General features: G+C 47.4%; 1 protein-coding gene across 1 annotated transcript in view; it reads left to right on the top strand.

The window, feature by feature from the left end:
• Positions 1–13,076, top strand: part of LOC111841797 (uncharacterized) — a 45,742-nt gene extending 32,666 nt beyond the window's left edge. Inside the window, exons 10-13 of the mRNA XM_072706808.1 lie at positions 12–107; positions 651–669; positions 1,719–1,785; positions 12,500–13,076. Coding sequence (XP_072562909.1) covers positions 12–107; positions 651–669; positions 1,719–1,785; positions 12,500–12,508 — 191 coding nt within the window. The 3' untranslated portion in view covers positions 12,509–13,076. The remainder of the gene's footprint in view (positions 1–11; positions 108–650; positions 670–1,718; positions 1,786–12,499) is intronic.
• Positions 13,077–14,298: the final 1,222 nt, after the last annotated feature.

Here is a 14,298-nt window from a genome sequence, read left to right as displayed (position 1 = left end):
TGTCATTTCAGACACAGGAAAACAGCCACTGGATCTACGGCTGATTGTCCTGATTTCTGGGTCTGTCTTCCTCTTTGGCTGGTTTGTTATAGAGATGTCTGCATACTGTAAGTATAGCAGAGATATGATGCATAATTTACCATAAAGGCTGAATATGTGTACTAGGACTTTGTTGACATCTCCATATGCTCAGTACTAAACCTGGATGAATATTACATTTTTAACCACAATGTTATTTATTCACTATAGCTGTGACTCATGACCTAACATTGCACAACACTGATACTTTAATTTTTTTAAGCTTTTTTTGTTCTTCCTTTATGATGCTGCTTCAGTGGTGTAGGACTGTATTGGCCTCCTGGCCAGTAGGGGGCACTGACACTGTACTGGGGAGCTCTGACTATTACAAAGGAAGGGAGATGATTTAAACACATCCTCAGTGATACATCACATGTGTCTATGTAATACAGAAAACTGTCACTCAGTAATCATTATTATATAATAATTATACATATGCAAGTAATCATTAGTTCTCATTACACATTATCATTACTCATTTTTTATAACACAGCAGCTACAATAAACTGTCTTAGTATTGATATCTTAGTATTTTGAGGTCCAACAGTTAATTGTATCTTTTCTAATTACAGGGTTGGTTAAAAAAGAAAGGTAAGTAGACATTTTACTTAATACATGTACAAGTCATCACAGAGCACACACACATTAACATACGAGGGGACATTTATAGATGCTGGTTGGCCAAACCTCATGTTTTGGGACTGGGAGGAACCCGGAGTATCTGGGGAAACAAGCAAACTACACAGAGCCCAAGCCGGGTGGTGTGAGGTGCCAGTGTCACCCACTGAGTCACCAGGCAAACTACACAGAGCCCAAGCCGGGGGGCGTGAGGTGCCAGTGTCACCCACTGAGTCACCACGCAAACTACACAGAGCCCAAGCCGGGGGGTGTGAGGTGCCAGTGTCACCCACTGAGTCACCACGTAAACTACACAGAGCCCAAGCCGGGGGTGTGAGGTGCCAGTGTCACCCACCGAGTCACCAGGCAAACTACACAGAGCCCAAGCCGGGGGGTGTGAGGTGCCAGTGTCACCCACCGAGTCACCACGCAAACTACACAGAGCCCAAGCCGGGGGGTGTGAGGTGCCAGTGTCACCCACCGAGTCACCACGCAAACTACACAGAGCCCAAGCCGGGGGGTGTGAGGTGCCAGTGTCACCCACCGAGTCACCACGCAAACTACACAGAGCCCAAGCCGGGGGGTGTGAGGTGCCAGTGTCACCCACCGAGTCACCACGCAAACTACACAGAGCCCAAGCCGGGGGGTGTGAGGTGCCAGTGTCACCCACTGAGTCACCACGTAAACTACACAGAGCCCAAGCCGGGGGGTGTGAGGTGCCAGTGTCACCCACTGAGTCACCAGGCAAACTACACAGAGCCCAAGCCGGGGGGTGTGAGGTGCCAGTGTCACCCACTGAGTCACCACGCAAACTACACAGAGCCCAAGCCGGGAGGTGTGAGGTGTTTTAAAATAATAAAATATTAAAATGTTCCAACGGTTCATCACAGTTCAACTCTGTGATCCAACACTAGAATTACCGAAATTTAAGGTGGTAGTGGGACTTGGTAAGATACTCATAAATCATTCTATTAACAATGTGATATTCTGACAAATATTATGTAATTACTGTTTTTCCTTAGAATAAAACAACAGTTGGCCTTGGTCTTGGGTTTTGTTGAGAGACACCAAGATCCTGATCCAGACCAGGTAGGTGCCAAAGATACATCTGTCCCTCTGGTTGGTGTCCTGGGGCCTACATCAGTCTCACCATCTTCCCTCTGATTATTATACATAATAACGGGTTTAGTTACTTATGACAGTACAACACTTCTGGACATCGGAAATCATGTTCCACAGCTGGTTTTGGAATTGTTTAATTCCGATCTGTCATGGCTGACTGAAATACTTTGGGGCACAGACGAGGGCAAAGGACGCATGACCCCCCGGCGTCGAACAAAGAAAGCAGTAGTAGCAGTAATGCTGTGAGATCTCGCGAGAGCTGTGCGTAATCCAACATGGCAGCGTCCTACTAAAAAAAAACAAAACAAAACTTACTTCGATAGCCAACTTAACCAAGCCAAAATATTAATAATAGTATTTATAGTACTTTATCGGATAAATAAGTTCACTCATTTACATCCTGGACGAAGAAAGCTTGGAAGATTTACAGGATTACGTGGACGAGTGTTACGAACGATTCATCATGAAGAAGAACCAAGCGACTCCGTCCACGAAGAGAACACGCTCGGACTGTACCTCAAACAGCCCCTCAAGTAGCCCTTCATCGCCTGATAAGGAATACGGAGATATCCTAGAGTCCATTAACAACAAACTTTCCAGGTTTGAAGCCCGACTGGCACTTGTAGAAATCCTACACAAGGAATTTCAAGCATTACGGGAATCTCTGGAGTACAGTCAACAACAGGTGGAATCGCTAGCATCTGAAAACAAGATTCTCAGAGACTCCGTAACATCCCTCACGGAAGGTATGGCGAAACTCTCCACAGAACATAAGCGCATGAAAGAGTCCCTGCTTGATATTCAAGCAAGAAGTATGCGGGACAATTTAGTGTTCGCCGGAATTCCGGAGCGCGCAGAGGAAGACGCAGAAGCTACCATCAGAAACTTCATGCAACAAGAACTTAAACTTCCTCGGGACACCGTCAACAACATCACGTTTCATCGGGTCCACCGCATAGGAGGGGTGAGGAAAGAAGCTCAGCGTCCAAGACCTATCGTGGCCAAGTTTGAACATTTCAAGCAAAAGGAACTGGTGAAAAGCCGAGGCAGGGAGCTCAGAGGAACGGACTTCAGCGTCAACGACCAATTTCCCAAAGAAATCCTGGATCGTCGCAGAATCCTGTTCCAGCTCAGGAAAAAATTCATTGCGGAGGGAGCCCGAGCTGTCATCGCGGTAGACAGACTGTATGTTAATGGACAACTATTTCGCGACCAGAACACCACTGCTTGGCTCTACTGAAACCACTTCCGACTAAGGTAACACGCATTTAACAAACTGACTTTAAAGTTTGGCAGTTAATACAGGTTTTTAGCGCACGCCGCACACTAGACGGCTTTGTCTAAAGACTATTAAGGCTGGTTCACTTTATATCCCTTACTGTTCCTCAACCCCCTTGTTTAATGTCTCACTACAGTCGCAGTTGTTGTTGTTGTTGTTATTGTTATGGCCATCATTGTCAATTTGGTTGTTATGTTAATTGTTGCATATCGATATTGACGCTCAAAAATGTTTTATCTGGAAGCAGTCTACCAGATACTATACACCCACACCGACACGTAGGTAGTCACACACTCGCATGCATAGATGCCCACTCAAACATACACGCACCCCCTCATCTTAACATCACACATGTATGCATTCATACACTCACATATACACATGCCCACTCAAGCTCAGACAGATCTCCTCACCTTAATAACACACATGGAGGCATTCACACATTGATATTTGCACACACACTAATCCTGACATATTCAGACTCATTCACACAGAGTCTTTCACATACACACACATCCATCCATTTTAACATTAGATTGCACTCAGGGGGTCTAAGTTAGGACAGCATGAATTCACTACGCTTTGTCACTTGGAACGTGCGTGGTATTGGCTCAATTGCTAAGAGACATAAAATCTTAGAATATCTAACAACATTACAGGCAGACATTGTCCTACTGCAGGAAACTCACTTAGCCAAAACAGGACAGTGTACATTAAATTCACCAGAATTTCCACACGTATACTTAGCTAGTTATAATTCAAAACAGAGAGGTGTAGCAATTTTAATCAACAAAAGAATATGTTTCAACTGTAAAGACACTATCGCAGACCCAGAAGGTAGATTCATAATTATTAAAATTTCAGCATATAACAAAGAGATATGTATTGCCAATATATACGGTCCAAATAGTGATGACTCCTCCTTCTTCCACCACCTTTTTGCTGAAATATCATCGCACTCAGACACAGAACTTATACTGGGAGGGGACTTCAACTTAGTACTTAACCCAGAATCTGACAGACGTAGTACAGCAGCTAGTTACCGTACTTGCCAATCATCTGAAACAGTAAAACAATATATGAAGGATTTCGGCCTATGCGATGTCTGGCGTACTTTTCACACCACGCTCAGAGAATACACGTTTTTCTCACCAGCCCATCATTCTTACTCCCGGATAGACTTTTTTCTTACGAGCAATACAGTTATGAAAGATATATCTGACACACAAATTCACCCTATAACAATCAGTGACCACGCACCTGTCACTATGACGGTCACTGTAAAAGTTAGTGCACCACCTTTTAAACGGTGGAGACTGAATACATCATTACTAACGGACTCAGAGTTTCTAGAAGTTATTAAAAAAGATTGGACAACATTTATTGAAACAAATGACCTGCCAGGTATCTCTGCGTGCATTCTCTGGGAGACAGCAAAGGCTGTAATACGAGGCAGAATAATTTCATATTCAGTACATAAAAAGAAGAAAGAAAAAGCACTCGAAACTGAACTAGAACAGAAAATTAAAACTTTAGAATCAGCACATGTTGCCTCCCAAGAAAAACACCTTCTCAATGACCTGAGAAAAAATAAAATTAAATTGCAAGAATTAAGAGACAAAAAAACTCAGTTTTACATACAGAGATTACGCTTGGACAATTTTGAACATAGTAATAAATCAAGTAAATTTTTAGCAAACCAACTAAAACAGAATAAAGAGAAGGCAGCAATCTCTTCAGTTACAGACCCCAATGGGAAGGCAACTCATAGCCTAGGAGAGATAAATAGGATATTTAGGGACTTCTATAAAAAATTATACTCACCTGATATTAATCCAACCAATTCTGAAATAGAAGAGTTCTTAAATAACATCGACCTACCAATATTAAATAATGAACAAATAACGGCATTAGAGTTACCTCTCTCAATAGTGGAACTTCATGATGCACTACAATGTATGCCTAACGGGAAAGCCCCAGGTCCAGATGGATTTCCAGCAGAATTCTACAAAACATTTTGGCCTCTGCTAGCACCACTCTTCCATAGAATGGTTATAGAAATTAAAGAAACTGGCAGCATCCCTCCAAATATGAATTGTGCAGACATTAACCTGCTCCTCAAACCTGACAAAGATCCTGCTCTCCCCTCTAGCTACCGACCAATATCACTTATAAATGCGGACCTTAAAATCATCAGCAAGGCACTGGCTAGTAGAATTGAAAAAGTGACACCTTATATAATACATCCAGATCAAACGGGTTTCATTAAAGGCAGACAGTCCACTAACAACATGAGGAGACTAATTGGCGTAATAGACTACTGCAACATTCAAAATAAGGAAGCCATAATCATGTCATTGGACGCAGAAAAGGCTTTTGACAGGGTCAACTGGAAATTTCTAATGGCAACCTTACTAAAATTTGGATTGCGTGAGAACTTCGTAACCTGGATTAAAATTTTATACAGTTCACCTAAAGCCTGTGTAAAAACGAATGATCAAATCTCCCCAAGCTTCACTCTCAGAAGGGGCACTAGGCAAGGTTGTCCACTTTCTCCATCACTATTTGCTATATTTATTGAACCATTGGCAGCAGCAATTCGGAATAATAATAATATCAAAGGTATTCAAACAGCAAGTATAACCCATAAAATTAGTCTTTATGCAGATGATGTATTACTTTTTCTTCAAAATACACAGGGTTCCCTCACGGAGACGATAAGACTTATAGATAAATTCTCCTCCATATCAGATTACTCTATTAATTGGAACAAGTCGACTACTCTTCCAATATCTTGTGACTTCCAGTCCAATCCAACTATCCCACTTCAATCTGGGAACATTAGATATCTGGGTATTAACATTTCTGCCAAGCTGTCAGATCTGACGCGATTAAATTATAGTCCGCTGCTTAAAAAGATAGAAGATGACCTTGCACGGTGGAACAATCTACCCACATCACTTCTGGGAAGAGTAGCTACAATCAAAATGATGATCCTACCAAAAATTAACTACATGTTCTCAATGGTTCCGAGTCAACCTCCGCGGACTTGGTTTAAATCATTGGACTCCTTAGTTTCAAAATATCTATGGAAATCCAAACCACCACGAATAAGTTTAAAAACTTTACAGAAATCCAAAAACTGTGGGGGTTTAGAGCTTCCCAATTTCTACAACTACTTTCTTGCCAATAGATTGATATATGTCCTAAAATGGACTACGCAAAATAACTTAGACCTTAACTGGTTGGATATTGAGCAAACTTTCTGTAATGATATTCGAGTCGAGGACCTGCCATTTATCAGTCATATACTTAAACGACATTGCTGTTTTAAGAGCATCAACATCAGCACATCGCTGACAGCCTGGTGGGAATTTCTTAGAATAAACCAAACTTCAGTGGTCCCATGCAAACTGACACCCATCTGGAACAACCCTGACATCCTGTTAAATAAAAAAGTGATAAACTTCCTGGCTTGGCATAATAAAGGAATCAAGCGCCTCGAACATATAATCCAAGACAATTGCATGATATCATTTGACAAAATTACAGAAACTTATAACATTGAGAAAAACAAATACTTAGAATATTTTCAACTTAAATCAATAATACACAATAGATGGTGCCGTAAGCAATTAGATCTGGAGCTTTCACCTAAAATAGCAAACTTCTTAATAACTCCAACTAAAAAACTACTGTCTAGGATTTACGTGCATCTAGCAGAATCTGATACAACGCTCTCACTCCCTACCCACAAATGGGAAAGGGATTTACTTATCAATCAAGACACTAACTTCTGGAGGCAAATTTGCTTGAATACCTTTCGAATGAATCGGAACTCCAACCTGCAGCTTTTACAATACAAAATTTTACACAGAACACACTACACAGGGCAGAGGATGTTCCAGATGGGTATCAGAGATACTGACATATGCCTAACTTGTAAGACGGATGCACCAGATAATTACCTGCATGCTTTCTGGTATTGCACACCGGTCAACGAATTCTGGCAAAGGATTTGTGAAGACTTATCGACACACCTAGGGCATCCCATCCCACCCTCCCCCTCACTCTGCCTGCTTGGGGACCTCACTGACACTAATATGGACATGAATAAATCTTGCATGCTTCTCACAGTACTAACCATTGCTAAGAAAACAATCCTTCTGAACTGGAAGTCAAAAGAGAATTTAAACATAAATCTGTTCAAAAATCTACTCTGGGATTATGTTTCCATGGAGAGGATGTCTGCCTGTAAGAAAAATCAATTGATCGATTTTGAAGACAGTTGGACTCCAATAATGAATTTTTTAACGTAATGTCGTCAGGGGTGGTGGGGCCTTGCCGTCACCGTCCCGGGTTGGGGGCTGGGGGTGGGGGGGCTGGGTTGTTGGGGTCCTCTGGTGTTTCTCTTGGCTGAGGGCGCGTGGTCAGTGTCTCTGGGTGGCCGCTGGCCTGGCCTGGTGGGGGCGGTGCGGGGGGTGGGGGGGTTCTGCCCCCGCGGGGTGGGTGGCGCGCTGGGGGGGGATCGGGGGGTGGGGCCTCTGGGTTCCGCCTGGGCCGCTGCGCTGGGGTGCGTGGGTTTGGGGGCGTGGGCTCTATCTGCTGGGGCCGCTGCTCCGGCTCCCGGGCGGGTGGTCGCCCGCATGCTGGGGGGCCTGGTCTGCCCGGGCCCGTTGCATGGTGGGGGCGGGTCGTTGTCTGCCGTTGGCGATTCCGGCGCAGGGCCCTCGGGCGCTGTGGGGTGGTTTGGGGGGGGCGGTGGGGGGAGCCTCTGCCTCGCCTGGGGGGGGGCCTGGGGTGGCCGGGGGGCGGGGGTCACCCCGCCTGGCTGGTCCGGCTCCCCGTTTGCCGTGGGGGTCTGGGGTTGTCCCGTCCTTGGCCGCTAGCTGGGGTCTCATCGGGCGTGGTGGGGTGGGTCTCTCCCGGTCTGCGCCTGGGGGGGGGGGCGTTCCCTGCTGCTGGGCTGCCTGTGCCGCCCCTGAACACCTCGGTTGGCCGTCCCTGCCGGCTGTGAGGGGTCAGGGATGGGGACTAATCGGGGCCAGTCGGGGATCTGGCCCCGGTGCCGGGGGGGGCCACTCCTGGCACGCCCTTATTGCTCCCCTGGGTCCAACACCACATTTCACACAACACTAGGGCCTTGAGGGGCGGTGGGGAGGTGCGCCGAGACACTGCCCCTCAATTTTTACTTACATGTTAGACACCACATGACACTAGGGCTGAGGAGGTGGGTTGAGGCAGGTGGGGCTCTGCCGTCTGCCAGCGGTGGGGTGCCCATGCCTCAACTGCTCGCCCACTTTTTGCACCTTAGTCATATACGCAGTCCATATTACATTAGGGCCTTGGGGGTGCGGGGAGGGGGATGGGGGACTCTACCATCTGCCAGTGGTGGGGCCCTCATACCCGAACTGCACCCACTAATTTTAATGCATAGTAGACATAAACACACAACTCTCTCACACATGTACATGCACACTTCACACCAACATGGGTCAGGGAGGGGATGGGGGCTGAGGGGCCCCCCCTAACTCTCTGTCTCTGGCCCTGTGCGGGTGGGGTGGCCCGCCAGGGGGAAGACCCATCATGGGGGGGTTCGGGTGGCCCTGGCGGGTATGGGCGGCCTCCTCTCTTGGGCCGCGGGCCGGGTGGTGCTTGGCTCTGCTGCGCCGTGGTGGGGCCCTGGCGGGCGGTCCGGGGAATCTTGGGACACTCTGGGCCCTGCTAGGCGGATTGGGGGGTTCGGTCTGGGCTGGGCGGGGTGTCTGCTGCTCCCCGGTCGCCGCGGGTCCGCTCCCGGGTGGGGGGGGGGCTCTTTGTATGGGCCCCCCTTGGATCATCCTGCAGTGTTGGGGGGGAGGCGTGCCGGGTCGCTGCGGTGGGCGGCGGCCCGTCCTCCCGGGGGACGGGCTGGGGGGGCTGGGGCTCCCCCGGTGTGTGGGGGGCTGTCCGCCGGGGGGTGGTCCCGGTGGGTGGGGCCCTTCGGCCCTGGACCCGCCTGCCCCGGTGGGGGGGTTGCGGGTGGGGCTGGGGGGCTCGCCGCCCGTCCTCCATCTGCGGGCCTCCCTGTGCGGGGGTTGGCGCCCCCTTAGTCCCTCGCGGGCTCCCTCTCGGGTTGGGCGGGTGGTTGTCTCTGGGATGCGTGGCTGTGGGCCCTTGTGCCGGGGGGGCAGTAGGGTGGCCTCGGTTGCCTGGTTCTCCTGCCTTCGCCTTGGGCCTGGGGGGGGGGGGGGTGCTGCCGCCTCCCCTGACGGCATTAAATGCCAGCACATCCAATGACAAATCAGGTCACACCTACACTTGCACATGCATACAAGACTGGTTGAGCGATCAATATCATTATTATTATTACTTTTTAGGGTATGTTATAGATTTAGGAATTGAAATATACATATATAACGGTACGATTACGGGTGTGTATGCTACATATATATAATACCAATTTGTATTAATTATTATTAGTATCACTGATGTTGTTATAATTCTTGTTGTTTGATGAGTGTTATGTTTCTTATGGTTGTTTGTATTCGGTATTCCCCTATACTTCATCTTTTTTCCATCCCGCCTACATTATTAGTGTTATTATTTCTGTATACCTTTTTTTTTTTTCTTTTCTCTCTCCCCCTCTCCCCATGGTGATTGATGTCTGTTATTGTTACGCTGTTGTTTTTGTACCCCCCCTGTTTTTCTCCTTTTCCACGGTACTGGTGAGTTCGGAGCGGCCACAATCTTTACTCTTGAATGTAATGTAAAATAAAGTTGTCCTCCGAAGAGGGGGGGTGGTGGTGGGCAATAAAAAAAAAAAAAAAAAAAAAAAAAAAAAAAGAACAAAGAAACACCACGGAACACGTGCCAGAGTCCGAAACAGATTGAGGAAACAGGCACATCGCCCACCACTGCCCAGCATGTTGCTCAGAAACGTCCAGTCTCTAGAGAATAAACTAGGTGACCTAAGGGTGAGGTTGAGGCTGCGGTATGCCCCAGAGCATGAGGGTGAGATGTGGTTAAGCGCCGGCTGCGGTATGCCCCAGAGCGTGAGGGTGAGATGTTGTTATAAGCGGTGGCTGCGGTATGCCCCAGAGCGTGAGGGTGAGATGTGGTTAAGCGGCGGCTGCGGTATGCCCCAGAGCGTGAGGGTGAGATGTGGTTAAGCGGCGGCTGCGGTATGCCCCAGAGCGTGAGGGTGAGATGTGGTTAAGCGCCGGCTGCGATATGCCCCAGAGCGTGAGGGTGAGATGTGGTTAAGCGGCGGCTGCGGTATGCCCCAGAGCGTGAGGGTGAGATGTGGTTAAGCGCCGGCTGCGGTATGCCCCAGAGCGTGAGGGTGAGATGTGGTTAAGCGGCGGCTGCGGTATGCCCCAGAGCGTGAGGGTGAGATGTGGTTAAGCGCCGGCTGCGATATGCCCCAGAGCGTGAGGGTGAGATGTGGTTAAGCGGCGGCTGCGGTATGCCCCAGAGCGTGAGGGTGAGATGTGGTTAAGCGGCAGCTGCGGTATGCCCCAGAGCGTGAGGGTGAGATGTGGTTAAGCGGCGGCTGCGGTATGCCCCAGAGCGTGAGGGTGAGATGTTGTTATAAGCGGTGGCTGCGGTATGCCCCAGAGCGTGAGGGTGAGATGTGGTTAAGCGGAGGCTGCGGTATGCCCCAGAGCGTGAGCGTGAGATGTGGTTAAGCGCCGGCTGCGGTATGCCCCAGAGCGTGAGCGTGAGATGTGGTTAAGCGGCGGCTGCGGTATGCCCCAGAGCGTGAGGGTGAGATGTGGTTAAGCGGCGGCTGCGGTATGCCCCAGAGCGTGAGGGTGAGATGTGGTTAAGCGGTGGCTGCGGTATGCCACAGAGCGTGAGGGTGAGATGTGGTTAAGCGGCGGCTGCGGTATGCCCCAGAGCGTGAGGGTGGCAAGCAGTGCAAACCTTCACAGCCTTAAGACACTTGTTGCACTTTTTAAAATTTATTTTTATGTTATTTTCTTTTGAGTGTAGAGTTTGTTTTTGACCTGAAAAGTGGAAGTTTCATTCGTTGAGTGAGGAGTTAAGGATTTGTGTTTAGAGTTTTGGGAAATTGAGTCCTAATTTCAAGAAATGTGTTTTAGCAATCGAGAAAAACTGTAATAAATATGGTTATGAAATAAGTAATGAAATAAATGTTATGTTCTTATGTTCTTAAATACATGCTACAAAAAATAGCTGCGTGACTTAAGCATGGAGTAATATGTGTGTCCCAGAGATCACCTTACATTCATTAGGCTTACATTTACTCAGGTAAAGTCCCTTGTAGAGTAGATCATTTACAGTGGATTGCATAGGCAAGGTGTCACTAAAATATACAGAGTACTTGCAATAAAACAGCCAATTGTGGGCTTTAAAAAAATAAAAATACAGCTGAAAAATATTTCATATATAAGACAGATAGATAACACGTATAAAATATTTCTCATTATTATTTTCAATCAGTCTCATATGTTTTGTACGGAAGAGGATTAGGGCCACCAAAAAATATTATTTGAATTCTGACTTTTTTCTCAAAATTCTGACTTTAATGTTAGAATTTTGACTTTAATCTCATAATTCTGACTTTTTTTCTCAGAATTCTAACTTTAATCTCAGAATTCTGAGTTTAGAAAAAAAAGTCAGAATTCTGAGATTAAAGTCAAAATTCTAACATTAAAGTCAAAATTCTGAGATTAAAGTCAGAATTCAAATAATATTTTCATGGTGGCCCTAATCCTCTTCCGTAGTTTTGACAGATACATGGTTATCTGAATATTTTTAAATGTAGGGTGCGTTCGAGGTGTGTCTGCAGCTGGCATGACGTGGACCGCATTGCTGAGCTTCTCGAAGGCTCTTTTGTTTACGTCCGTTGGAATCCGCATTTTACCCTCACTCCTGACAAACATGCAATTATTGTGGCATTTGTTTAATTGTGTATTTTACTGGCAATTTCAATTTAAGTCACACAGCATTTTATATAAAAGAGCAAGTTTATATAAACTCTCAGGTCCTTCCCCCTTAGTGTAGGCTACTTTGACAGTCTGCATACATAGCTGAATCTAAATCAGATTAAGCATTCAGTGCAGTGTAGTCCTGTTTCTATTAACCATTAATTCCTGTTTCCAGAATCTTAAGAAGTAGTTTAGGCAAATTACAAAAGCAAAAAGTTTTTACAAATGAGGAAAAACACTGACTCACCATGTTATTTATAAAGTTCACTCTTTCACTCACTGTGATCTCTCAGGGCTGTTCTCTAGCTCAATCAACTGCAGCTCTCTATCTCTCTCTCACACACAACAACAAAGCCCCGGGAAACTACCTGACAGTAGGGAAAACACAAGTATATACTTTGCACTTGGATAATCTCTTTTTTTTTCTTTTCATTAACATTTCAGTTGTTCTTTTTTTCTCAATTAGATGCTGTGACAAAAAGTAGCCGGGCCACAGTCTCAGAGGCGGAATCTTCAGTTAAATCATGGCTGCGGAATGCTAGAGACCAGGATGGGGGAAGGAGCCGAAGGTGTCACGTCCACAGGGGTGGGGCAACACAGCTGCTAGCAATCGGCACAAATTGATACCTTCGTTAAATCCAAAGCGTACCACAGAGCGGTGCCAAGTATTGTTGCCATGCGAATGTCAGCTACTGAGCGTTTCATTGTCTTGTGTATTCACTGCCTGCCTCGTCGTACGATGCTGTCCTGCCTGCCATGCTGCCCTGGTCAACCCTGCCTCCCTGCCTGGTCCCGTCTGCCCCGCTTGCCTGTCCTGCCCTGCATCCCTGGTCTGCCTTCGTCCTCTCTCCCCTCCCTTCGTCTCCAAGTCCAGTCTCTGCCTGTAGGACTGAACTCACCGGCTTTCGACTCTCCGCGCTCAACTCGACTACCCGTTTGGATTTCCCTTTTGGCTTTTGGTGAACTTGGCTTACGTGACAATAAACCCTTCTCCCGCATTACGGGGTCTGCCTCCTTTCTGGTGTCCGGGCGTCACAGAAGGACACTGAATTGATTGATTTAATATTGTTTTTTTTTAATGTATGTAATACTATGTACACATTGTTCTGTTTAATAAAAAAAATATATGTAGTACTCAATCCACATACTCAGTTTTCAATTTTCAATATGTTTTCTTCATTTTTTCATTTAACCTGAGTGTTTGAAACATATTACTTGTAGTTTATTACTGCTACTTTCAATAAGTACAAATATTCTGCATACGCATTAATAATAATAATGTTGTGGTATACTGGCAGTATAGGACCGAACTAATTTTGTTATTTGTTAACACTAACACATAATTCGAAGGGTTCACTGGTAACTACTGCCACCAGCTTTTTATAATTTCTCTAGAGAGATCCAGACACACAAGGGTGAGGGTGAGATGTGGTTAAGCGGCGGCTGCAGTATGCCCCAGAGCGTGAGGGTGAGATGTGGTTAAGCGGCGGCTGCGGTATGCCCCAGAGCGTGAGGGTGAGATGTGGTTAAGCGGCGGCTGCGGTATGCCCCAGAGCGTGAGGGTGAGATGTGGTTAAGCGGAGGCTGCGGTATGCCCCAGAGCGTGAGCGTGAGATGTGGTTAAGCGGCGACTGCGGTATGCCCCAGAGCGTGAGGGTGAGATGTGGTTAAGCGGCAGCTGCGGTATGCCCCAGAGCGTGAGGGTGAGATGTTGTTATAAGCGGCAGCTGCGATATGCCCCAGAGCGTGAGGGTGAGATGTGGTTAAGCGACGGCTGCGGTATGCCCCAGAGCGTGAGGGTGATATGTGGTTAAGCGACGGCTGCGGTATGCCCCAGAGCGTGAGGGTGAGATGTGGTTAAGCGGCGGCTGCGGTATGCCCCAGAGCGTGAGGGTGATATGTGGTTAAGCGACGGCTGCGGTATGCCCCAGAGCGTGAGGGTGAGATGTGGTTAAGCGGCGGCTGCGGTATGCCCCAGAGCGTGAGGGTGAGATGTGGTTAAGCGGCGGCTGCGGTATGCCCCAGAGCGTGAGGGTGAGATGTGGTTAAGCGGCGGCTGCGATATGCCCCAGAGCGTGAGGGTGAGATGTGGTTAAGCGGTGGCTGCGGTATGCCCCAGAGCGTGAGATGTGGTTAAGCGGCGGCTGCGGTATGCCCCAGAGCGTGAGGGTGAGATGTGGTTAAGCGGAGGCTGCGGTATGCCCCAGAGCGTGAGGGTGAGATGTGGTTAAGCGCCGGCTGCGGTATGCCCCAGAGCGTGAGGGT

This window comes from Paramormyrops kingsleyae, chromosome 24 (genome assembly GCF_048594095.1).
Source record: "Paramormyrops kingsleyae isolate MSU_618 chromosome 24, PKINGS_0.4, whole genome shotgun sequence".
Classification (NCBI taxonomy): domain Eukaryota; kingdom Metazoa; phylum Chordata; class Actinopteri; order Osteoglossiformes; family Mormyridae; genus Paramormyrops; species Paramormyrops kingsleyae.
This window is presented reverse-complemented; position numbering and strand designations above follow the sequence as displayed.